General features: G+C 40.0%; 1 protein-coding gene across 1 annotated transcript; it reads right to left on the reverse strand.

Moving 5' to 3' along the window:
- Window positions 1-1,196: 1,196 nt before the first annotated feature.
- On the reverse strand, window positions 1,197-9,438 carry TMED7 (transmembrane p24 trafficking protein 7). Its single transcript, XM_064736276.1, has 3 exons — window positions 9,130-9,438; window positions 6,010-6,255; window positions 1,197-4,107 (listed from the first exon to the last, which is right to left on the reverse strand). The coding sequence occupies exons 1-3, from the start codon at window positions 9,295-9,297 to the stop codon at window positions 3,871-3,873; spliced, it is 651 nt and encodes a 216-aa protein (XP_064592346.1). The 5' UTR covers window positions 9,298-9,438; the 3' UTR covers window positions 1,197-3,870.
- Between the last annotated feature and the right edge of the window lie 16,145 nt (window positions 9,439-25,583).

The raw sequence follows: 25,583 nt of genomic DNA on the forward strand, positions 1-25,583 counted from the left end.
AACCACCTTACATTTACATTACATCTTGCCCTGTGGAGTACAACTGGGCCTTTTTAATACAAATAATGAGCCTTTTGAGAGCTGTTACTGTCTGGAGCTTCTACTAAGCTAAACTGAGTCACTACTTTCCTTCATGTCTCACAACACTTAACTTGATGGAAATCAGTAGCACCCTCAGTGTGCACATAGCATAACTTTGCTTTTCTGGAACTTGACTCTGCAAGTCAAGGGAAGAATGTGAAAGACTTTTCATCCATCTCATTTAGGACCTGTGTTAAACTTCTGGTTTTATCTCACCCCTGAAGGAGGTGGTTGCACTGTGCTGCTGCAATTGTGCCCTCTGGTAGCCTAGTAGTTCAGGAATTGTTTACATTTGTGGGGGTCCAGAGCACATTTCTCCTCCCTTCCTAATAAAAGCCTTCATCATCATCATGCATGTCACTTGATCCACTGATTCATCTTTTCACTTTGTCTAATTTTTTTTTTGTATGATTATCTCCTTTCAGCAGTAAAACACCTCCGACCACAACTAACTGCTTCAAAATGCTGGGTGCAGTGCACCTTAAAAAGCCCCAGACAACTACTTGGCCATAATATTAACACATCACTGAAAGAAGTATTTACCCATACTTCTAGACCAAAGATTTCCTTAATCCAACTGCTGTATAGTCTTAAAATTTTTTAATATCTAGCAACTGACTTAGCAAGAAGAGTAATTCTGGAAGGTGTCCACACAAAACAATGATGCCTACCATATCTGTTCTTTAAACCTATGCAATATAAAGTACTTTAAGTCACACATTCAGTCACTATTTATTTGAAGTTCATATTTTGTAATTGGAAAATAGTAATTGAAGGCACCTTTCCAGCTCCCTCTGTAACTCTGTATCTATAGAATTAATGTGAAAACATGCAATAGGTCCCAGATAATTCCTGGCATCTGCAATTAAATACCTCAAATTCTACTCCAACATGAAGAGATTTATGACTGTGACTGCCTGCATTAAGGATGTCCTGAGCAAAGAGCCAATAATCACACTACCTTGCTAAGCATGGCTGAAGTAATGATCAACTGTCAGGAGGCAGATTAACTGTAGTACATTAAAACACAAGCTGACCATTCAAATTATAATTCAAAGATTTTTTGAAGAATAATGTTCCCCAATCCCATATGCAAACAAAACAATTGGACTACATTCATATATTAATTTTTTATTTTCCCATACAATATTCACAGGGTCTGCTTTTTGTCTTATTCAAACTAAATTTCCCCACCCATACCCTCAAACTAAAGAACCGACATTTCAGGACACGAAAAGAAGTCTTGTAAACATAAAACATCCAACGCATAGCTGAAACCCAGAGCATTTAGCAATTAAAAACACAGTTATATCCCCTTTAACGCAGGGTGTTCTCTTGTGTATCACACCAAAGATTAACCAAACTGCTCGTATATTCAAAAGGTGCAGGTTTAACCAAAGGTCACAATGCACTTCTTCACCCACTGCGTGTTAGCATGTGTGTTTTATTTTATCCTATTCAGTCAGTTAAAAACTATATACAGCTACGTTGAAACGTGTGTTTGTGCCATGTTTTTAACAACACAAAAATAAAGGCATTTTTAAGCTGTTGCTGCATATTATGCAGCAGGATGCCAGACCACTGGTTCAGACACCTAACTTTAATGGAAAAGTCAAGTCCACTAAACCTCTGCTGTGGGAGTAACATTGAATGGAACAGTCCACTTCACACACTCAAACATTGTGAAAGAATAAAGAGACATGTATGCAATAGCTGATCATCATCAGTTTTATAGCACTATTTACCGCTTTTGCCAGCACACAGAACAACTCAGTAGAAAAAAAACCCAACACAATTCAAGCCTTCAACCAAATGCCTTTGTTGTGATTAAAGCTACATAACTAATATTCAAACTCCAGAAATAATGAACACTATCAAAAGTAAATCATGTTTTCATTTGACACTTGCACCTGAAGTGTACCACTTGCTTTACTACTGTGTGCAATGCAGCACAAAAAGTACTAGACATCAGTTGCTGAAGCACAAGAAGAAAGCATAGAGGTACAATCAAGAATGTGGTATGCAGGCACAGCTTTGTATCGCAAGACAAAAGCAGACTTTTGTTTTCTTGTATTAGTGGGTTTTAACTATTTGTGGGGAACCTGCATCCCAAAATGAACTGCAGTATTCAAAATTCAGTACAGGATAGCAAAACTTTACATCCTGAATTTTACTTAAGGAAATTTAATACATCCATGACCTCCTAAATAGTCTTTGAGCTGTCTGATGTTTTCCTTCAGTTTCCAAAAGAGCAGTCAATCAATTCACAACAGAGTAGGGGCACTTTTATTTTTTTCAACCATGACATGATTTTAAAATCAAGTCATCTTAGATCAATTCCTCAGACTGCTCAAGTGTCACCTGAACAAGTAATTTCAAGTTTTTGCTAGAAATACTATAGGCAATTAATAAGGGTGTAGAACTCTTTCTCTGCTTGCCAAGAACTTGTGTAAGAAGCATCTTTTGATTGAACTAGTAATACATGACAAATTTTTTACTTTTGTTTATTTTGGGTGCATTAAAGAATTGGTCAGCATACTTTTTTTTTTTCCCAGAGCAATTAGGAGTTTAACCTTACTATGACCAGCTCAATTCAAACAATGGGCATGTACATACATTTACTACCTTCCACAACGAAATAAAAGAGAATTTTACAGCACATAAGCTACTGAAGACATGAGCAGTGAAAGCAATGTAACTCTAATAACTCTACCAAAAAGATAACCTGAAATATTCAAAACATTTCCTGACCACTAACAAAACAGAGTGGCAATTAGATGCACAAGGCTGTCATGTCTCAGTGCAACACAGAGAGGAATATTTACAGCACTTGTGCAATGCAGTATCAATATAAAATTGCCCTCTTACTAGGAAAACAATTTAGTAAAAAGCTTTGTACGTGCCTAACACATAATATAACCTCATCCAGTGCTGGTGCTGTGCTGCTTAACAAACCAAGCTACTTCTGGTCTTAAATCCAAAAAGCAGCAGCAGCATGTATAGTACTGCACAGGTTCAATGACAAAGTTTGAAGACTCCCTATTCTACAGCACATTTTTTAACATAAACTTGGAAATTTGGATTTTTTTTTGTATGCAGAAGTGGATTTCCTGAGTAGTCTCAGCTTACAATTTCTTCAGTAAAACAAACATTGCAAAAGAGAAAATGTATTTATTTTAATACAGAAGATGTTTAAGCAATCATAATGAAGTATAAAATTCAGCAAATTCTGAAGACTTTCCAGGCTGATAAAGAATGTGTACCACAATGTAGTGCCAAGCTTTCAACGACTTTACAAAAAAGCAATGGGTATGATTCCATTTTCCTAAAACAGCAAATCAAACCAGTGCACTACAGTTAATAATATTTTCTGTTTTGTAATCCAAGATATTCAGCCTGAAAATTAAAATGAAACGAGATTTTCATATATATGATCTCTTGTATCAGACACTAGACTGTTGTGTTATTTTAAAGTGTTACACTGCAGATGACTAATTGTAGTGGTAAAAATCAAACTTGGTTTGGATTAATATCAGTAGAAATAAAGAGACACTAGACACTGCCAGATATTTTAATACAGGAATTCAAATATTTAAGTTCCGAAAGATCCTTGAAAATATTTCAAATTATGTGTCCCTTTCATAACTTTTTGGATCTGTTTTGTGATTTTTAAGAGATGAGGAGTAAACACATTTGAGTGTTGCATATATTCAGACCTCTGTATCTACAGTTAAATTGGAGAACCACTAATCTTAGTGAGTAACACACCTGAAGCATTGCTGCTACTGGTTACGATCCAACGCGTGTTGTCGTGGTTCTTTTATCCGAGAAGAAGCTTTTAAGGAGAAATACCTGCCCGATACTAACAACAAGAAGGATGATTGCTTCCCCTATTGACCAGTAGGCCACCCTTGTGTTTAAATCCTCTGCTCTGCTGCGGCCCTGCGCTTCCCTCAGGCGGAAGTGAGTCTGATAGTCGATGACAGACTTCAAAGCTTCGTGGATTGAAACGCACGCAGACTCCATCTGGAGAAACAAACACACAACACAGAATTAAGAACCCTTCTAGTGATTTTGTGCTTTGATATTTAAAATGGAGTCATGTAATTTTGCAAGCTAAGAATTAATTCAGACCAATGTCAGATAGAAATAGTGTAAATACAGTAAAATGTAACTTACACTGATGAAACTTTACACACAAAAATGTGATGCTGTTAAATACAGAAGCAGATAAAACCACAGAACTAATAAAAAGCAACAAGTTCTGAGAATTAATGAACAAATTCCAAATTTATACTTGGATTCAAAATGACCCTCGGAAATATTTTTGAAATGTCATTGATCCTCCAGCTGTTCATTCCACAGGAAAAAAAGCATTTGCTTATAATATTAAGATACACAGAGCAGATACTATGTGCTTCAGTTTTCACAAATACGACATTCTGCATTGATTAATTCTCACTCAAGTTGTTCAACATGTACTCTGTAGTCAAGGGACCATTCTCTTACTCATCTAACAAAACTGGTTAGAGAAGGGACAATTGTTATCCTTCGGTGCTCCTGAACACTCAATGCCTTATTCATACAAAAATGCTTACCAACTTGGCCAATTTAATGATTTTTCATTTAAAAAAAACCCAAAATGCATTATTGGTTTTCCAAGTCCTAGATAATTTTTTATATAAACTTCTTGCAGTTTTAGTTTATCTGCTCTAAGTAAAAGTACTCCTAACTGTGTTTTGATCACTAAGAGACAGTCATTAGATCTTCAAAATACTTATTTTCTACTCACAACTTAAGTTTCTCTTTAATGGCTTAAAATTAATATTTCCTGAAGATCAAACAGCACAAATTATTTTAAAGGAAATGTTTAACGCCCTTGTAGGGCTGCTCTGAGTCCCTTAAATCTGTATCTAATCACATTTTGATGACTTTCAAGACATGTGTCTGAACAAGTATAAGATAATCTCGACAAAATTCAGGATGAGTTTTTTCAAACTAAGTTTTGCTATTTGAAAATCGTAGAAACATCCTGATCTGCACAAGGGATCTAACATAAGGTCACTCTGGTTTTATGGATTTACCTTTAACTGCTTCCATGAAAGGCTGCCCATATTTGGTCATGCCACAAGCCTGACCAGAACTGCAAAAAGAATCTCCTTCCAAAGCAGCAAAAAAAAGAAACTAGGAGATACAGTATCAAGAATCTGGACTCAAAATAAAAGCACTGCAGCAATTAATGAAATGGTCCAAAGAAAGTTTTAAGGTATTTAGATTGTGCACAGGGGGTACAAAACTATAAAATCCTGAAAACACAGTAACAATAATGCTCTGACACTTTGTAGACTTAAAAAGTCCAAATATCTAGAAGCCAAATAAATATAGCTGACTTTATTTATTTATTTTGCTAGAATTTCCTTCTCCAGTTTAAAAACAATAGTTACACGAGTTCTCCTGCTAAAAAAAGACTCTATTGTTTTAAATATAGAAATAATTCTGACAGTTTCTCCAGAGCTTGGAAATTTTTTAAACCCTATTCCACCAAAATCTATTTCGTGAAATCCACATGTCAAGAGACACAATACTGTGTCATTGAAAGGATGTTCCATTAGAAACTTTAGAAAAATCCCACCAACCAAATGGAAAACAATCAAAAAAATACCAGAAACTACCCAAACAACAAAACCCCAAACAACACCGGCCTTAAGTTTCAGTCCTAATTTCCTCTTAAACATTTGGTGATTCCTTCGTAGCTCTGTTTTGTGTTCTACAAATCTTATCTTTACAAAGAAGGCCTATTTGTTGCAATTCAGAATATTTGAAAAGCTTTACTTCATGAATTTTCAAAAGCAATGTAGATAACTAAAGCAGCTGAACCTGAAGAAAAATTGCCTTCACCTAACAGCTTCTGCAAAAAACAACAGTTACCTGGGTAAGTGCAGTTACTCTGTTCTCACTAGGAAACAGTGGTGGATCTTCTCCAACCTGGAAATCGAAGTACACAGTTTTGTGTGTGAAAGTAGAGAACTCATTGCTGAAGCAGAACTTGTATGTTCCATTCCTGGATGCAGTAAATGTGAAGCTATCATATTGTTTCTTCATCTCTTTGTACAGCACAATGCCATCAGGATCTTCCAACCGACAGTCAACATCATAATGACCCCCAGTGATCACCTGGAAACAAAAACCAAGAAATTGTCTTTTTAAAAATATGGACAACTATATATTTCTTCTATGAAGTCTGGTCTGGCAGATGGAACTACAAAGCTTTTTGCCTTGACAGGTGTTGAAAAATATAATGCATTCATTTGAGAATCTTTCAAACCAAGTCTGCAAAATTATTTTCCTATGAACGACACACAGAAAATAATTAAAAATGCTTCTGGTTCAGCATTTGCAATGTCAACTGTATTTTCAAACCCTTAGGAGAACAATTTTAGTTACTTTGTTGTTACTAACTGTACAACAGCAAAGTCTACAGTAGATGACACTCCATGGGACAGCAACAACATGACAGTAACGAGTCTGACATTTGCTGTACACTCAAATCCTCCGTGGAATTAATTCATCCAGCTGAGACTGCTAACATGCAGCAAGACACTCCCTTCTTGTGGCCAGGAAAGTGTAACTGCCCTGCTGTATCTCAGCTGCATTAGGCTGCAGGAATGGTGTGTGACCAGTATAACAGGAATTTCGAACTGTCTGGCTTCAATCTGTCCATTTTCCTGTCAGCTGCTGTAAACAGAGCAAGCTCTGGGGAACCTGCTGCCTCCCTTCTGAAGTTAGACACAGGAGTGTTGCGGTGTGTTGCAATGTCCTGTTTTAAACTTCCGGGTCCCTTCCCAGGTGTGCCTATGCCTCTCTCCCTGCCCCCTCGCCCCCTTGCTGAGTGAGTCCTGCCAATCAGGCTTAAGATTCCAGCAAGGCGTGGTGTGGTTAGTCGAATCCAAAAGATGCCCCTATGCCCAGAGGTCATTGGCCTGTCTAAGTGTCATCCTCCCTTGAGACCCTGCCCCTTTCACCTGGTTGGTAGCTCACCTGTCCCCTCCCCTTCCCCTGTTCCCTGAGCTTAAAAGGTTAAGGACACCATGCGGCCGCATTCTGTTGGAGGAGTTGCCCCGCTTCAGACCTCTGTAACCATGGAATAAACATCTGGATATACCCCTCCAGCAGAATCCTCTCCTTCTTCTCTTCACCATTGCCAGAAGCTCTCTCTCCTGAGGTAAACGGAGTTCCTGACAAGCCTGGACTTGCACCAGTGCCCCGCTGTAATCTCCAGCAGCCAAGGTATCTCTGGGGTAAAGCACCACAGAAGCCGCCTTTGGCTCAGCAGCGAGGGTCACACTGACCCAGGCACAATCTAACTGGTTATTTTGGGATTCATATTCCAATACAGGAGCTCTTGCAAAAACGAGCACATCCGGATAATGCCTGCAAGTGACTCAAAACTTCACAACTGTTTCAAGGGGATTTCTGAGGCTTTGATTACTGTTTGTCTATAGTGTATTACTACCTGGATTGTCCAGAAAGACTGATCAGGAGTTTAGGTATTCACAACTTGGTAATCTGATGACTCTTACCATAGCAGTTGTACACTTTATCCTTGCTGCAAACTTTTTACTTTCAAGGAGGAAGAGACTTATTTCATATGTGTGCAGAAATCACTGAAATATTTTAGTATCTCTGTATCTGCACTTCAGTCCACATGGCATTATTTAAATGCTCATCAGTTTACTGAAGTGCCAGGTTATTAAAATTATTACATTAATAACTGAAACAAAAGACTGGTGCAGCAGCTCCTCCACAAAGGCAAAATTTTAAAAGCATCCAGAGGGCAAGCAATAACACAGCTCTTCATTTTTGAAATATGATCTACAATTTGATAAGGGTGTGCTTTTTCATGGAAGGCACCCTGAAAATAGTGCTTTTACACAGAGGTAGCAAAGACTGGCCAGAACTTTAAAGCTCCCCTAGGATTCCTTGCCACTGAACTTGCTTGTGCCTCCTGTCAGCCCTTGAAACATACTGCCAAAGGACATTCGCACAGCACTTCAAGCTGCCAGTGGCTGGTCAAATCCAGACTTTTCTTTTAGCAGTGCTAATCCTGTTCTGGTCACCAATAAAAGTGGCAACAGCATGCTTACCTGTCCAGTGATACCCACTTCAAAACTGCAGGGTAAAGTACTGCACAGAAAAGACTGTATGGAAGAAACAGTCAGAGACAAGAAATGTTTGGGTAAAGAAACAGATATCCAGGACTTAGACTTGACAGGACAGAGTAACAAGGACTGATATGTGGGAGCAACATTCCCCAAATATACTTGAGATGGGACAGCAACTGAGAAACTAGAAAGCACAGGACTTCAGCCAGAAAAGTCAGCTCATAAAAATTACACAATCCTTTCAAAAGCCCCCAAAGATAGCTGTGATTTTTGTCAGTGGGCATGAGTTTTCTCTCCTGCTGCTGTACTATCAGTGACTTCATCTACTAAAGTGACAGACTGAAAAGTTCCAGCCCTGCTGATACACTCAGAGGCACCAAAACAGTGATGCTGTACCACATCCTTCTTCTATCACCCTTTCACGGTTTAGTATGTAAGCCAAATCTGAATTGTACTCTGAAACACGAAATATTAGCTCTTAAGAGGCACCGTGCTCATCCTCTCGATGCTTCACAAACCACAAGGCAATTACTGCGGCACACCGACCTGTTGGTCAGGCGCGCTTTAGGTATTCTCTGCAGGGTTCAGGAGGGGCACTACTGGGAGCCACCAGGTTACGGACGCTGCCGGTTTTCAGGACCAACTCTGTGTCCCACTCAGCCCTGCACTACGCGGAAGCCTCCCAGCTGCTCCCGCAGAGTTTTCCTCAGTCAAGCTGGAAACCTCTCATTGGATCCAGCCGCTACTCCCTGGCCGGGCGCTGTTCCCAAATGCTCCCGACAGGAAGGAAGCCAAGGGAGAGCCCCCGGCAGGGGCCCGGGCTTAGGGCTCGGGGCCGCGGCCCAGCGCGGCGCCACGACCAGGGCGGCTCCTCCAGCCGGGGTACCTGGAACTCGAGGGTGCACTTGGTGCCCTGGGCGATCTCCTCGTAGAAGCACTGCTTGGCGTTGTCGGGGAGCTCGAACGTGATCTCGGAGGCCCGCGCCGCGCAGGCCGCCAGCGCCCACACCAGCAGCAAGGGCGGCAGCGGCCCCCGGGAGCCCCGCGGCGGCATCGCCCGGCGCGGAGAGAGGCAAGCAGGGGCGGAGGGGCTCGGGGCGGCCGGGGCTGCGGGACTGCGAGGCGCGGGCGGGACGCGGCGTGGCCGAGGGGACGAGCGGCGGCACCCGGAAGCGCCCGCGCCTTCCCGGAGCGCTTCCGGGACGGGCGTCCGGCGGGGAAGGGGCGGGGGAGCGGGGCCGCGGCCTCGCCCCTTTCTCCCGCCGTGTCGCGGGCTGCCCTCGGTGTCCGCTCAGCGCCGTTGCCCGCAGATTAAGTTTTTCGGGGTCCCCCTAGGCCCTGTAGCTGGCAATGGCGGGCTCCTGTGGCACGCAAAGAGCGAACTCGGTGCCCTCCGAGAGGAGTCGGGAGAGTTCTGCCGTGCAGATCCTTGAACGTTCATTGCAGAGTCAGTAAGAGCTGAATGAATAAACAGAGGTATAAAACGTCGATTAAAGTGATTGCAGCAGTCAGTCATGGAGTCGTAGAACGTTAAAAGTTGGAAATCTCAGTGATTCCTAATCCTCCTGCCCTAGGCAGGGACACTTTGCACTAGATCAGGTCGCTCAGAGCTCCATTTGGCCTTGACCGCTGCCAGGTTTGGGGTATTCCCAACCTCCTCGGGCACTGTTCCAGTGTCTCACTACCCTCACTGTAAGGAATTTTTTTCCTTATGTCTAACCTACGTTTCCCTTCCTTCAGTTAGTACCCATTATTTCTCGTCCTACCACTACAGATCCTGATGAAGAGTTCCTCTCCAGCTTCCCTGTAGGCCCCCTTCATACACTGCTAGGTTGCTGAGGTCTGCACAAAACCTTTCCTTCTCTAATCCCAACACCCTCAACCTTTCTCAGTTATTTTTATAAATAAAAAAGGAAAAAAAATAAAGAGAAAATATATCCTCCATTCTTATTATATTAAGTTCTGTGGCAAATCAGACAAAGTAGTGTGACAAATAGGTATGATTCGTTCTGATAAAAATTGAAACAGTAATCAATATTGATACAGTAATTAATATTTGAGAATAATAAAACAGTTAAAAGTTGTAAAGCCAAAGAAGAGAGGGAAAGGAGGGGCTCCATCCACCTCCCCTTCCCAGCAGATGTTCTCAAGGACCACAGGAAAGAAGCTGAAGATACAGTTGCTAAAAATGACCAAGAACCTGGTTGGGTCCAAGAAAATGCTAATTATAAGGGACTTAATGTTTTGATATGTAGCTGCAGTGATACGTTAGTCTTGGCTTACATTGTACTGGCTCGGTGCGCATGTGTAACCAAAAGGTGAATTAAAGGACAACGAAGAAGACTATAGAGCCTTCATCAGTGACCAAACCGAGTGGTGGCGCATGCGTGGTAAAGGTGGTGAGGAAGGCGGAGACAGAAAAGTGACGAACCGAAAATGGGAGGAGATGGTATTGACATACGGCATATAAGGGGTGATTTTCACTTGGCAAGCTTGTATGTAAAGTGGGAAGGGTCATTGAAGCCCGCCCTCCCTACCCCGCGGTTGTTTTTGCTTATGCGCTATTATTTGAACCAAATTATCCCTTATTTATATATTTTCTAAACTATTCAATTAAAATTGTTGCTACCTTAAATATTGTTTGGGGTTTTTTTTGATGGGATAATTGGGCAAACATAACAGTAGGAAAAGAAAAATTCAGGCCAAACTTCCCAGTCAGGAGCATGAGTTTGCAATGCAGTGCGTCTGGTCACCCATTTTGCTACTCTGGAAGAGGGGCTGAACCTGCATGAAGTACCTATTGCCAAAAGAGGCACCACATTGGGGTGCTGCTGTATAATCCTCTAGCCTTGGAGAGAAGCCCTGTGCTAGCTTGTGGAAGGTATGATTTTCATCCTCACCACTGTGTAAGAAACTTGGGCATGAGTTTGAGGACTGTGGATTTCATAGGGCAGAGGTACCCAAAATTCATGCGTAGAAGGCTCTGATAGATATGCAGGTGTGGATTATAGTGACATGGCAGATGCTTTACCAAGTACCCACCTTACAGCTGAGGCAGACATTATCTATTTACAATTAATGCTCAGATGTTTGCTGTTTTCATTTAAACACACTGTTTTATTTTAGGTGGCACTTAAGTGTTGGCTGGTAGCTCAGGTGGCTCAAAAGCAGTTTATATATCTGGGCCATGGGATGCAGCTCCAGTCATTTTACTTAAATCAGTGACCAAAGACTTGCAGGAACTGAAACAACTAATCACCTTCTCCTTCATGTGGCAAGAAATACATTTTGAAAAGACTTCCTCTGTGATTTTTCACAGCAACTGAAGTGATCATGTCCAGGTAACAGTTTCCTAGTTCATTCTTTCCAGCCGTTTTCTGAAAGTCTCCCTGAATGGGCAAAATGAAGCTTCCCTAAGAAATGATGATTGGAAACATATCACCAAATAATCACCAACACAGAAGAGGTGAGATACAGAGCAGGCAAGAAAGGAGTCTGGTGACACCTGCAGAATAAGGAGAAACGGAGAAGATGTTCCAATCTCCAAAATAAATCAGCAAGAGTAGATGAGATTATAAAACATCAAGGGAGTGAAGAAGGCAGACTGCATCCAAAAAGCTCTCCAGCTGGTCCTCTTAACCCTGGTGACTCCTCATTACACCATCAGCAGGCAGAGCTGTCAGCACTAACTGCATAGCATCAGCTCCACTTTGTGGTGGGATTGCAGCTCACCTGGTGTAGATTTGTTAAGGACTAGTTGTTTTATATATGTAGCAATCATGATAGTAAGAGAACTAGTTACTAGCATTATGAACTGCTTATGAATTTCAGTAATTCTTTAGCAGCTTGAAACTGAAATAAGTTCAATAAATACAATAATAAGTTCAAAAATGTATTTTAGAGAGAGTAATATGAAGAATTTTCCTTTCCTCCTGGACAATCTGTTTAAGTAGGGTGAGAATTGGTTTCAGATACTCTCAGCATAGTTCTTCCCTGAGAAAAACCTTTATAGGTTTTTTTTTTCCTCTATTATGACAGTATATTTTCAAGCAGAAGTCTGTATTACAACTTCCTCCATACATGCATGCATAGATACATGACTTTATTAAGGATCCTTTTTACCTTACATGCAAAGTCAAAGACTAGGAAAAAAAACAGCGATTCATTTTATTTTTATATTGGTTTGATTTGTAAGTGTATGTTGCCACTTTCTGTATGGGGAAAATGAAAACTGACAAATGGCACATGTTTCTTGTGCATACAGTTGAAACATGCTCTCCTGAAGACTGCTAATGAGCCGTAGTTGTACAAGCAGTTCTCATTCCTTCAAAAACACACGGGAACCACTGCAGAAAGACCAGGGAAATCTCCAAAATACAAGATGTTCCAGTCCTAATGTTTCTTCTCAGCTTAGTAGCTGAATCAAGCTACTCTCCTGAGGTAGATCTTTTACCTGTGTTAGATGTTGTAGATATGGATGAAATTGCAGACTTATAAGATCTTATGACTGAAAGAACAGTTCCTGATATTTAAATAGTAGAACAGAAAAAAACCCTGTTCCTCACCTTTACAGTCCTTTAATATCTTTCCTGAAATCTGTGTAACCGTTTAGAAAACTCCACTTTGTTGTTTTAATTTAATTCTCATTTAAAGCATATTCCACAGTACACTTTGTCTTGCTACTCAAACTACCTAAAATGGTAAAGTTTCCCCATTTTAAGTATCTCTGCTTTAAAAGCCTTTGCTTTGGGCTTGCTTTGGCAGATTTTATATAAATAATAGGCCTTGATGTCAAGATAATTAATTCCTTTTTACTTCCCAGTATAGTGCTTAATTTTGGATAGGCTAAAATTACTAAAATAAACCAGACAGGCTTTTCACTGGCCTTCGTACTTTAAAAAGTGGCATTGAATAACTCTGGCACTTGCAAAAAACACTTGAAGTGCAGTCAAGTATAGTAACACATTTTCATCACACTGTTTCTGTGTGATTTGTGCAAAGTCATGCTGTGGAGGAAAAAGTCAGTGGACCTTAAAACTGCTTGAATTTATCCTTTTTTTCAAGGTTCAGTGCATTTTCTAACCTCTGTTCTCATGTTTCCAAAACTGCAGTGAACAAGAAATGAGCTCCTTTGAGTCTTAAAAGTCAGTGCACTACTGGCTGTGCTTATGTTAGCTGATTACATAAAAGCCCAAACACCTTCATAAAGAATACACAAGAAAATAACCAATTCAAACAAATGTTTTAGATGAAAACCAAATTTAGATGCACCCGAAGTTAAGCATTTACTATCCTTCCATATGTACAGCTTCACAGAGGAACAGGCTGAGAGCTGCTGCTGCACAAGGAGTTGGAAGAAGGGAGAATACTGGTAAAGCTGTGACCCCTCTTATGATCTGAAATATGTCACATGCACTCTTGCAGAGTCCTGAGTTATTGGCAACAGCAATTTGTGAACCTGTATTTGTATAAACATGAATATCAAGAAATGTCAGTGTCTTTCAATATCTTTTAAAAATATGTTTCTATGTAATAAGGTCTAATGGATTAGAACTTTTTTCCATTCCATGGTGGTTTATTATTTGTTTGTTTCTTTATTTCTTTTCAGATAAGGTAGGAAACTTTACATGATTGCAAATGTCTGAGGAAAAAGCTTTTACTTACTGGTTCAAGGAGACCTGTGGAGACATGGATCTGCTTCTCTTTCTGTGACACACAAGAGGGAGCTCTTGGTCACCACAATTTACATGGAACCATCTCAGCATGGAATGGTTGGGGCTGGAAGGCACGTTTAAAGGTCTTCCAGTCCGTGCCCCTGCGATGAGCAGGGCCATCTTCAATTAAATCAGGTTGGTCAGAGCACCATCCGACCTGACCTTGAGTATTTCCCGGGGTGAGGCATTTACCACCTCTCTGGGCAAGCTGTGCCAGTGTTTGACCACCTCATGGTAAAAATCTTCCTAAATAGTCTAAGTCCTCTTTCTGTTTAAAATCATTACCCCTTTAGTTCCCTCTTCTCAGTTTTTGTTCAAAGTAAATTCAGTACCTAAGGTTTTCTTCCTTTCAAACTGACTCTTTCAATTCAGTGATAAATGGGTATCAAAAAGCTAAAAATATTTAAGTAAATAGTGGCAATCATAGCCAAACATTGTAGGCATAGCTCAACAGAACGCGACATCCGAGGCCTACACCTTTCAGTTCACTGCTCACAGTTCAGCAGTGAAAGCCACACATCCATTTACGTACCAGCAGTCCGTGTGTATAACCTACAGAGATCGCCAGCAATGAGGCTTACAAGCACCCGTCTTCTCAGCAGGGAGGGAGCTGCAAGAGTTGCTCCATGGAAAATGAAGAAATGTTACCCCATGGGAAATGTCTCTGTCCCAGCATCAGTGGCAGATGATGTGACCCGCTGTCAGCAATCTCTAGCTGACATTAGCAGTTCCCAGTCTTCTCCAGGGACAGGTGCCTTCCCCAGCCTGTTACACAGCATGTACTGCTAGGATATGACCGTAGGACCATCGCCAAATATTTTAGTTTCATTAGGACTTGGAGTGCTCACGATGTGTGAAAGATCAATTTCTGTTAGTCCAAACCTGATTTCAGTGGATAGTGTGAAGGGGAGGGATCTGGGGAAGGGCTGAAAAACCCAGGAAGAGAGAGAGACTATGAAAAGCTGGCTGCAGTGAATTAGATAGGAAACCCAAAAGGATGCCCTGGCCAGATTTTAAATGAAGCATTTTAAGATTCCTTCCCAAAGCACTCCTCTCAGTGGCTTACCTTTTGTTTTGTTTTGATTTTTTCCTCCTAGTCATGGATGAATTTTGATAATCCTGTTTCACTTTACCTAATGAAAGAAAGACTTGTGTTTCCATATGTGCACTTGTATTCACTCAGATTTAGATTCACTTAGATTTTTAACATGTTATAAAACATTCTGATTTTATCTGGGATGGAGTACATTTTCTTCATGGTAGCTAGTATGGAGCTGGGTTTTGGACTCGTCCTGAAAACTGTGTTGATAACTCAGGGTTCTCTCCTTGCTGAGCAGTGTTTATGCAGAATCAAGGCATTTTCTGCTCCTCAACCCACCCCAGCAGTGAGCGGGCTGGGATTCACAAGGAGCTAAGAAGGGGATGCAGCTGGGACAGCTTACCCCCTCTGACCAAAGGTACATTCTGTACCTTATGACATCATGCTCAGCATATGAAGTTCAGAGAAGACAAAGGAAGAGGAAAAGAGAGAGATGGCATTTGTATTCTCCAGTCACTCTTATGCATGATATAAAGCCTGTCTTTCCTGGAGATGTCTGCCTATCCCTGGGAAGGAGTGAATTATTTACTTGTTTCACTTTGCGTGTATGTGTGGCTTTTGCTTTGCCTATTAAACTGTTTTTATCTCAAGCCATGAGTTTTCTCACTTTTACCCTTTTGATTTCCCTTATCATGCTAGGGGTAATGAGCAGCTGCATGGGGCTGAGCCACCAGCTGGGGTTAAACTTAATTACTTACTGCCTTTACAACTACACATAATCAGTCTAATAAAATATATCATTCTGCCTACAGAAACAGTCTGAAAGTATTAGAACCAATATTGTGGCTTCATAATAGTTGACACATCTTAAAAGACCAAAACTAATAAAAATTCTCTATATTTTATATATTCCTCTTCAAAAAGGGACAGGCAGGGGAAATGAGGAAGATGTGTTGCCTTCTATGTCAGTGATAAGCTCAGAGTGCATGGAGCTCTGGCTGGGGATGGATGATGGACCAGGATTAAAGGAATGGCAGGGACAGGGGACATGAGTCATCTACAGGCCATGTAGGAACTACCTCGTGTTCACAAGCCCTGGTGCTCCTGGGGGACTTCAACCACCCAATTATCTGTTGGGAGGACAATAGTGCAGGGCATTAAGCATGGAGTTTCCTGGAATGCCTTGATGGTAACTTCCTTCTCCAAGTGATAGAGAAGCCAACAAGGAGAGGTGCTGTGCTGGACCTTGCTCTCACCAAGAAGGAGGGGCTGGTGCGGGATGGAAGTTCAAGGACAGCCTGGGCTGCTGTGACCATGAAATGGTGATGTTTGAGATCCTTAGGGCAGTGAGGAGGGGCAAAGCAAGCCCTGGACTTCAGAGCAGCTGTCTCGGCCTAGAGAGATCTGCTTGGTAGAGTGCCATGGGATAAAGCCTTGGAGGGAAGACCCCAGGAAAGCAGGGTGATGTTCAAGGATCACCTCCTTCAGGCTCAGGAGCCTCCCAATGAACAGGAAGCCAAGTGAAAGCCTTAGGAGGTGTGCACAGATGAATACGGAGCTGCTGGACACATTCAAACACAAAAAAGGAAACCTACAGAAGCTTGGAGCAAGGACAAGTAGCCTGGGAGGAATATGGAGAGATTGAATACCCAGGGATTAGATTAGGAAAACTAAATCACTGATACAATTAAACCTGACCAGGGACATCAAGGCCAGCAGGAAAACCTTCCATAGGTACACTGGTGATAAAGGAAGACTAGGAAAAATGTGAGCTCTTTAAGGATGGGTATAGGAAACTCGGTTACTCGAGGCTGTAACCCTGAGATAGAAGGCTGAGATACTCAATTACTTTTTTGCCTCTTTCTTCACCCATAAGTTCTCCAGCCACACTGTCAAAATTGCAGAAGGTGTAGGCAAGGATTGAGAGAATGAAGAGATGCCTGCTGTAGGTCAGTTCAAGAATATCTGAGAAACCTGAAGCTGCACAAATTAATAGACCCAACAAGATTCTTGTGTGGGTCCTGAGTGAACTAATGAAGGAAGTAGCTAAGTTACTGTCCATCATACTTTAGACATCATGGCAGTCCAGTAAGTTCCTACTGACTGGAAAAGGGGAACATAATCCATATTTTTAAAAAGAGAAATAAGGAAGAAAGATCCAGGGAACTACCAAACTGTCAGTCACCTCAGAGCTTGGCAAAACCATGAAGCCAAACCTTCTGGTAACTAACTAAGGAATGTGGAAAATACAAGGTGATTGGTGACAAACTTTGCTGAAGGCAAATCATGCCTGACAAATCTGGTGGCCTTCTATGACAGGATTATAGAGGTAGTGGATAAGGGAAGAGTGACTGGCCTCATCTACCTGGATTTGTGGGAAATATGTGACACTGTCCCACACAACATCCTTGTCTCTAAACTGGAGAGACATGGATTTGGTGTCTAGACCACTTGAAGGATAAGGAGATGACTGGACGGTTGCAGTCAGACAGTTCCAGTCAACAGTTCAGTGTCCAGGTGGAGACCATTGACAAATTATGTTCATCAGGGAACCTTGGGACCAGCACTATTTAATATTTTTGTTGGTGACAAGAGACAGTGGGATTGAGAGCACCCTCAGCAAGTTTGCTGATGATACCAGGCTGTGTGGAGTAGCTGACACAGTGGAGGAAAGGGATGCCGTGGAGGGAGACCTAGATAGGCTGGAGAAATTGGACCATGTGAACATCATGAAGTTCAGCAAGGCCAAACGCAATATCCTGTATCTGTGTCAGGGCAATCCCAATCACAGATACTGGCTGGGTAGGGAATGAATTGAGAGCAGCCCTGGGGTGAAGGCCTTGGGGGCTGTTGGTGGGCAGGAGGCTGGACATGACCCAGCAATGTCCAGCAGCCCAGAAAACCAACCCTAACCCTCAGCCTGGAGAAGAGAAGGCTCCAAGACAGTTTTCTAAGGGCCTTCCAGTGTCTGAGGAGGTCTGCAAGGGAACCGGAGAAAGAGTTTTAAAAGGGCATGTAGTGATGGGACTTCTCCATTCATAATGATTCCAGCATAATAATCAGGTCCACTGTGAATCAGCTGGAGTTCTGTTTTGTGGCTTTTTTTTCACTTATTCTGTATGTTTTGCTGCTTCTAAGGTATTTGACAGATTAAGATATTGGTACATTCATGTGTTCTTACAGAAAATAGAAGCATTTGGAGAAGCAATATATTGTCATGGTGTTTAAAAAGTAGGAGTTCAAGCCTGGATGTGACAATTTGTAACAGATTAAGTCCAGGCAAAGATCAAACATTAAAAAGTTTCAGATTGAAAACCACGTGAAGCAGTATGGAGAGGAAAAAGCAGAGGAAAAAGGATTTCTTGAGGTGGAATGAGGATGGGGAAAACAGAATTAAGGCGGAAAAGCAAGTCTCTTAGGTGAGATTAAAAATATCAACAACAAAGCTGTTACCCAGGAGCTTGTAGCTGTTCTAAAATTTCCTTGTGCAGAAAAAGGTAGAGAGAGGTGAATGTGAATTTTGGGATTTGGAGTTAGATGAAGAAACATGAGAACTAATTATAATCCTCAATCCTCCCTTTTTAGCTGGAAAAGAAGTAAGTAAAGGATCTATATAGTGCATATTGAAGCAAAAGGCACATACAGTTTTTGTATGATTCACCAAAGCATTCAACAAAAATAGGTGTCAGCTAAAGGCTGGCTGGAAATGCTTTGAACTTGGGTGAGAGGTGATGACAGCTTCTAACAGACAGACAGGAGCGGTTGTCTACCATTGTCACTAATAAAATGAAAGAGGGATACTCCTTCAACAATTACACAAAATGCTCTGTGAACATTGTGCTGATATAAGTGCACCCAAAAAATTATATTGCTAGAGTGTCTCAGTTTGTAGACTTGTGCAAAGACATTGCAGATACTGAATTTGGAAGTCATACCAAGAGAAGTGGAAAAGGATTAGTAAAACCCATAAAACTGTTTGCCTCTTGCATGTCCACAGAAAGATGAGGAACATACTGAGTATTTTAGAACACAGAGCCCCTTTGGATTTCACATGATGAAGTTATGGCTGTGACAGAATATGAGCTGTTGAATCATGTGTTCCTTTTTCAGAAAGAAAAATTTAATGTAGACTCCATATGTAGACACCACTTTTCTCACCCATTTGTTCAGGGGGAAAATGAATTAATTACTAGACAAGAAGTAAAATAATACAATAACAAATAATGATTTGTTCCACAATTTGCCCACATAAAGAAATGGAGGTATAGAAACCTAAGAATAATTTCATCTGCATCTAAACCTAAAGCCTAATTTAGTGTGAATTTCAAAGAATAAAGATCCTCTGTGCAGAGCACAGTCTTTCAGGAAATGGTTCTCTGAACCACAGATTGAATCTGACTGGAAGCCTCTAGAAAAGAACAACAACAACAAAAACCAACCAACAGACTGAAAAACTCAAACAAACAGAAAACAAGAAAAAAAAAAAAAACCAACACAAACCTTGTACACAGACACAGAGAGCTTTCTCAGTGCAGATTGCTTAAGAGTTTGGGCTGGAAGCCTGAGTCAAAACTGAACAAAAACCAGTCAGCTTAAGGAGAATTCACTTCCAGCAGCCTCTGTTCCACAGTGACCAAGCTCTGCCAGCCACATGGGGCACAGCAGGAAGAAGAAAAGAAACCAGGAGGAAACTTGGCTTCATACCTATTCCAGCCTTAGTCATCCTTTTTGAACTGGCTTCAGCTGTCAGTCATGTGGAAGACAAACACCTGTGAAGAAGTACAAAAACAGCTCATATGAGAGGTGATATTACAATCAGCATCTGCTGCTCATCTGACACTCTGTTAGGAGAAAACAGTAACCCAAGTCCTGTTACAAAATCTGATGGATGGGATGAATGACAACATCCACCAGGCAGCAGGATTGCCTGTTTTTTGAGGGAGACATATTTTTTGAAAGAAAGAAAGAACAAGCATGATGCCAGGCTTTTATGAAATTATTGTTGGTGGTGTTGTTCTTTATTGGATCCTGGGCACAGGAAAACAGTAATGTTGTGAACAATGAAACCTGCTCCCTTTCTCTCTTTTCAAGCTTTTATTCCAATCTCATATTTTCTGTTTCCACTTCCTGTAATTTCTTGGGTTATCATGTTATCTGACCCTTCTGAAGATATTTTCAAATTGTTTGCATAAGTAATCCACCCAAACTTGTAATCTTTATTATTTGTCTCTATAAGGGATACTGTCTAGTCCGCAGGACTTATCACATTCATCTAAGACAGGTAGCTATCACTAGGTTAATAGATAACCAGGTTTTATAACAGTATGAACTATGAAACCAGAGAGATCTCCATGCTGTGTTTTGAATTACATATTGAAATATTCAATGATGGCTGGTAGATAATCACAGACTCAGAAAGATGGTGTGCTTATGCCATTCTGTAAAATTACACATATATCCATAGCTGCCTTCAAAAGATGCTTCTAGTGACTTGATAATTTTGCAATATGCTTTGTGTCCCAGATGCTCACAGGTTCTTTCAGTGCTGTTAGTAAAAGTGGTAAATAGATAATCTGACAAACCTGGTCTGGTGTGGCAGAGGCACATTTTAAAGCAGAGAAGGGAGAGTTCTAAAGTGGCTGTGGTAGGGAAGCAAGACCAAGAATACAAAGGTTTGCTTCAACAGTTAAATTTGCTTATAGAGGGAAGAGGAAAGGTTAGGACACTACTGAAGATGAGTGAGAGGCTGTTAACAAAAGTCAGTTTCTTAAGACGTGTTTGTTCTAAGTGCTTGTAGATCATCTTGGTGCCTGGTATTTTTCAGCATCTTTGTACTAGTTAGGATACTGTGACACATTTTCAATAAGAAAAATAAGATGGACCGAAAGCTCTCTATGTTGTAACAAGCATGTAATAATTAAAGTTGTATACAGAAGTAAAAACCAAGATCTGGTTTAATCATAGTTGTAGTATGGTTTATTTAATTACTTACTTACCATGGTACAGGCAGTGTTTTGACGACAGTTTTTTCCTATTAGATGAAACAGAAAACTGACATCAGGAAACACTGCAGAGAAAATAAGGTATTTCAAGAAATTCAGGGCCTTCGTTTAGAATACTGCTTCCATTTTTGAAACTCACATGTATCAGCATTTTAATTCCAGAAGACTTTAAAAATGACACCCATAGTTACATTTCAAAATATTGACGTTGATAATAAAGAACTTTGTTGTAACAGCTGTAAGGAGGTTGCAATGAAACCCTGCACTTTTTTTCTCTCTGGAATTTAGATGTTTATCGTATATATCCTGCTAATTTTTCTGGGCTAGAAGTTATGTCTCTGGGTTGATATTTTTACTAATTGGTGAGGGGTTTAAATTTTAGGGCTGTAGCTGCAAAAATTATAGTAATCATCATTACTGCAGTCTCCAGGTCTGGACACCAACATATGTGATTCTGATGACAAACAGAAGTGGTGGAATCTTTCATTCATGGACACTCTTTGCATTTGTACATATTTAATATACTAGATGCTGTAAAAAGTGAGAGAACATGAGAACAAAAAACCCTCTGTTTCCTTCCTGGAATAAGCATGTTAAATATGCATATATTGCATCCTTGAAGCTTCTTTGGGTTTGGACAAGCAATAAAATAACCCCTGAAACTGTAATACTTTTCATAATATTATATTTAAAAATTAGAGAGGGAACTTTATTAAATTACTCCTTCCCATTTTTATATATATATATATATATATATATATATAAATGGGAAGGAGTAATTTATATATATAAAATAATAATATAATAGTAATATATATATATATATATATACACATATATATATATATTCTTTTCCTTTTCTAAAGTGTTGATATCTCTCTGTAGATTGTTACTAGTAGTTGATAATTTTTAACTTTCTGTGTATGTCAGAGGACATGCACGCCTTTCCTCCTAGTGCTGACATTCAGAATATTAGCCATAACTTGAGGGGAATAGTTATCCAGGATGGCAGTCCTCAACAAGACTTTTCTGTTTTATTAGTGTTACATAGAAAGTGGACAAAAATTTGTCTTGAAATCATCTGTCCAAGACAATAAAGAAATACAAGCAGGGGAAACAACCTTTTTTCTTTCTCCAGAAATAGCTAATTCTTTCACTGTGATGTCAGCTACCCCCAGTCTAAAAGGATCTTGAGTGTGGAGATAGCTAAATTTTGCCATGGATCAATACATGATACCTCTAATGCAGCAAACTGACCATCTCTGCACCTGCAGAGGTCACCCAAATGAAGGCATCACATTTTGTCCTCTCTTGCTTCTTCAAAAGGGCACAAAAGTTACAACTCAGCACATTTCTCAGGGCGTAAACAGGTGAGCTAGGTAGGGTGTTATTACAGACAAGAACTGTAGCCCTGAACATGATATACTCAGCTGGAGGGTAGTGGCATCTCAAAAGTGAAGGTTTCTCTATCATGCTATCATATCAGCAGGTTTTTTAATTGCACATTTATACAATTGCAAAGTTGTTGCACTGATTAAAATGGGAACCAAATGTAGTTGTATAATGGGACATTTGTGCTTGCAGTTGCTACATCATTTGCATCTGTGCCAAACTGAACAGGTTTATGCTTGCTTTGCAAAATGGAAATATTAATGAAAGATGGAGAAATGAAAGTAATCAGAAATTGTGAGTTGGGGCAAAGAAGGATCCTGCATTGCTCATTTCTAATAAAACTAAGTGACCTGGAGCCGTGATATTATACTGGGGTGGTTCAAGAAGATCTGTCTCTTAAGTTGTGTTATAGTATATCAATACATGTACTTCTACTCTGAAGAAGGTATTCCCCCTGCTTTGCTGACAAAAAGAGAGAAAGAATCACTGTCCCACTGGACAAGAGAACTCTTTCGTACAGCTAGAAAAAAGGATGGTTATTTACTTTAATGGAAAACACCAAAGGTCACTTAGTCCAAGGCTCACTCACACAAATCAGTTTTTCCTGAAAAGAGTCACATTTCCAAGGAAGATAGATTTGAATATGTTAGTTTAATATTTATGTTCCCAAACATAATTGTTATGATAATAGAATAATAATATTCAATAATAATAATAATAATAATAATAATAATAATAATAATAATAATAATAATAATAATAATATCTTCCAACATCTCAAGAGCAAGGTCTCCAGGGGTTAGTTGCTCATTTTCCTGGTGTGATGACAGCTCTTCTGTCCTACTGATATGGCTTTAGCAACTGTTGTTGCATACCTAGAAACAGCAGGTTTGTTTCTTGTTCTGCTTTCCTGCTTTCCTCTTTTTTGGCAGGGGGGGTGGTTTACACCCATTTAGGCAGATTAAAAAGAAATGTTTCTTCTCAAAAAGCAGCAATACTGAAAACAGAAAATGAAGATTTTCTCATATCACACAGTTTGAAAATCTCAGGCATAAACCATCAGTTATCAATGGAGTCATCAGAAATATTAATGTGATATATAGTATCTAATTGCATCTTGCCCCCTGTTTAAAAAGACCAAACAAACCAAACCAAACAGTGATTCAACAAGCTGTTAGTGAACTCTAGACTGAAAAGAAAGTAGCAAAATTCCCATTGATGTCTATAGATCAGATTTTATGCCTAAGAACCCAGTGGGTGCAATATCAGTAGGTATACACTGCAGTAATAAAGCACTAGTTACAGCACTGAAGGAATGGATTGGAGCACAACACTGAGACTCAGGTTAGTTAAGAATCTTAACTCAAACTGCCAGCCAATTAAAGTCAAAGAAAACAATTTTGAGATGCTTTAGATTATATCATTTGCCTTCTATTTAAGGAAATGCACAAGTAATACACAAGTAAAATTAAAGAGAGCTTTTCCTTTCTTCTTCTTGCTTCTCAGTCCTGAAAGTGAAGCACACTAGATCTTTGTGTCCTAGACCAGCAGGCTTGAGGGAAGATGCAAGTTTGTTTCTAAATTAGCCTTAAGTCCGCATTATTTCACTTCAGAAATGAAGAACTTCTTTACTTTTTGAGTCCTGAGCCTGAAGAACAAAGGAAATCATGACTCCACAATAGAGAAGAGCTAAAATTTATTTTGGAAAAGAAAAATAACCTTTGTTAGGTTATTTAAAATGTTGGGACTGGAGAGTTTGTTTGTTTGTTTGTTTGTATAACTCTTAATTGTCTTCAATAACAACTTGTCATAAGAAAAATTTTGAGTATTGTGTCTCTATGCAGGAAGCCACAGTGATACCCTTTTACTTCTGCGTAATTGCTGCTGGAGCTCCCCCGTTCACTTTTTGTATGTTACACTTTTCAGGGTGCTATAAAATTTTCCTTCCATTCCCCCTTAAAATCTCTCCAACAATTAATTTTCTGACCCTTTCTGTGGCCATAGGGCTCCAATATCATCCAGCAGCCATTGCCTTATAGGCCTCCATGTGTACCTAGTGTGTCCACACAGAAACAACCTTCCAAATCTCTGGCGATGTGGACAACAGCCATTTTCCCAGCTGAGGTGCTGTAGTCTGTTTCCAGTGAAATGCTGGGCTCTTGCGCACAAGGCATGCATTTATGCTGATTAAGCACCTTTTTTAAATCAGCACAGTGTGCGCTGTCAAGAGTATTTGACTCAAATATAGAAGCATAAATTGGTTTACTCAGTTAAAAGCTTTGATCTGGCAGTAACAGATAATAGGTGGTGTTACAGGAATCCACAGTGCTTATGGATCCCAATTTACTTTTGGCCTCTAAAGCAGAATGCTAAAAATGAGTAGGAATTTCTTCACTGGCACTTAACAGAGCACTGAGTACTTGAGAGTGTGTTGCACAATTTCTCCTAAAAACATTGCTTGTTTCATTGGCTTTCCCTTGCTAGCCTGACACAAATAGGCTTCGAAATTATCATTATGCCATATGTTACTGCAAAATAGAAAGCATACATTGCTGCCATAAGACAAAATTCTAGCTACAAGCTGTAGGAACGTCAGTGAGATATGCTCAGAAAAGGAGACCTGCTCTTGTTCAAGAGCTTAAAATTTAGTTTAAGAGTTTGTTCATTTTAGTGTGTGGATAAAGCCAAAAGAGGTAGTGATTAAAAAGAGTATGTATATTTTGCATATTCTTTTAGGATGTGCCTGCCATCCTAAGGGTTGGAAATAGTCGAAATATTATGTTCTGTCCGATGAACTGCTGCAAAGATAACAGGTTTTTAATGACCATTTACTTGGAACCAGATCAATGATGTACTTATAATCCTCAAAATTACTGATCAACCCTTTTCACCTAGTCAGCTGTTTGCTGTAACACGAAATGAGGAAACAGTTTCTTGGGTGAGATAAACAAATAATTTGTTATCATTGCAAAATTGAAGTGTGCAACACAAGCAAAATAGCTTTTCACATTTTGTTTTTAGCAGTTACTGCTTGCCTTATTGTTTAACTCCATCTGACTGTTCCTATATTCCTGTTTTGTTTTACCTTAAAGAATTAAACCAGTTATCCTTCCAGCCCAACTTTTTTTAAACATTTGCCTTATTCACAGCTGTTACAAGAAATTTAAGTGTAGAGATTGGTTTACTTAGGTGT

Source organism: Zonotrichia leucophrys, chromosome Z, assembly GCF_028769735.1.
Source record: "Zonotrichia leucophrys gambelii isolate GWCS_2022_RI chromosome Z, RI_Zleu_2.0, whole genome shotgun sequence".
Taxonomy (NCBI): domain Eukaryota; kingdom Metazoa; phylum Chordata; class Aves; order Passeriformes; family Passerellidae; genus Zonotrichia; species Zonotrichia leucophrys.